The sequence below is a fragment of the Olea europaea genome, unplaced genomic scaffold, assembly GCF_002742605.1.
Source record: "Olea europaea var. sylvestris unplaced genomic scaffold, O_europaea_v1 scaffold1914, whole genome shotgun sequence".
Taxonomy (NCBI): domain Eukaryota; kingdom Viridiplantae; phylum Streptophyta; class Magnoliopsida; order Lamiales; family Oleaceae; genus Olea; species Olea europaea.
In genome coordinates this window covers 41309-41709 of record NW_019236957.1, presented here as the reverse complement: position 1 = coordinate 41709, position 401 = coordinate 41309, and the positions used below count along the sequence as shown (strand labels likewise).

Below are 401 nucleotides of genomic sequence, written 5' to 3'. Positions count from 1 at the left end.
ATTACATTTTTTTCATTTTGATCTAATTCTTTTCCAATCCATTACATTTCTGGATGCATCACGGTTTAGTGGGGGCAAATAAAGAAAACTTTATTAATAACTTACCTTAAAATGGCCATGTCTTAATTGGAGTTTGTAAGATTTTCTAACTATTCTTTGGTCTCCTCATGTCGGAGGATCCCACTAGCAACTATCGCCTTTACATACATATCTACTTTTAAATGCGATATATCAAAATTGTGTAAAAAGCGCCTCCAGTTTCTCGCTGTGGATTAGGTAAATAAAATTTTTGCTTGCCAAATCTGCCATAGCCATGGATTCCCAACTCCAAATTCAATACGCACCTTTTTCTCTCCCACCTCGAAATTCAAGAACCCAAAAGGTAAAGACTTGGAAATCCC

General features: G+C 35.9%; 1 protein-coding gene across 3 annotated transcripts in view; it reads left to right on the top strand.

Annotated features, from left to right (window-relative positions):
* Positions 1–257: 257 nt before the first annotated feature.
* Positions 258–401, top strand: part of LOC111378994 (5'-3' exonuclease) — a 6142-nt gene continuing 5998 nt past the window's right edge. The window contains exon 1 of one of the 3 annotated variants that reach the window (XM_023002304.1): positions 258–382. In XM_023002304.1, the coding sequence (XP_022858072.1) occupies positions 314–382 (69 nt within the window). In that variant the 5' untranslated portion in view covers positions 258–313. The remainder of the gene's footprint in view (positions 383–401) is intronic. The other 2 variants (XM_023002302.1, XM_023002301.1) reach the window with 2 other exon arrangements.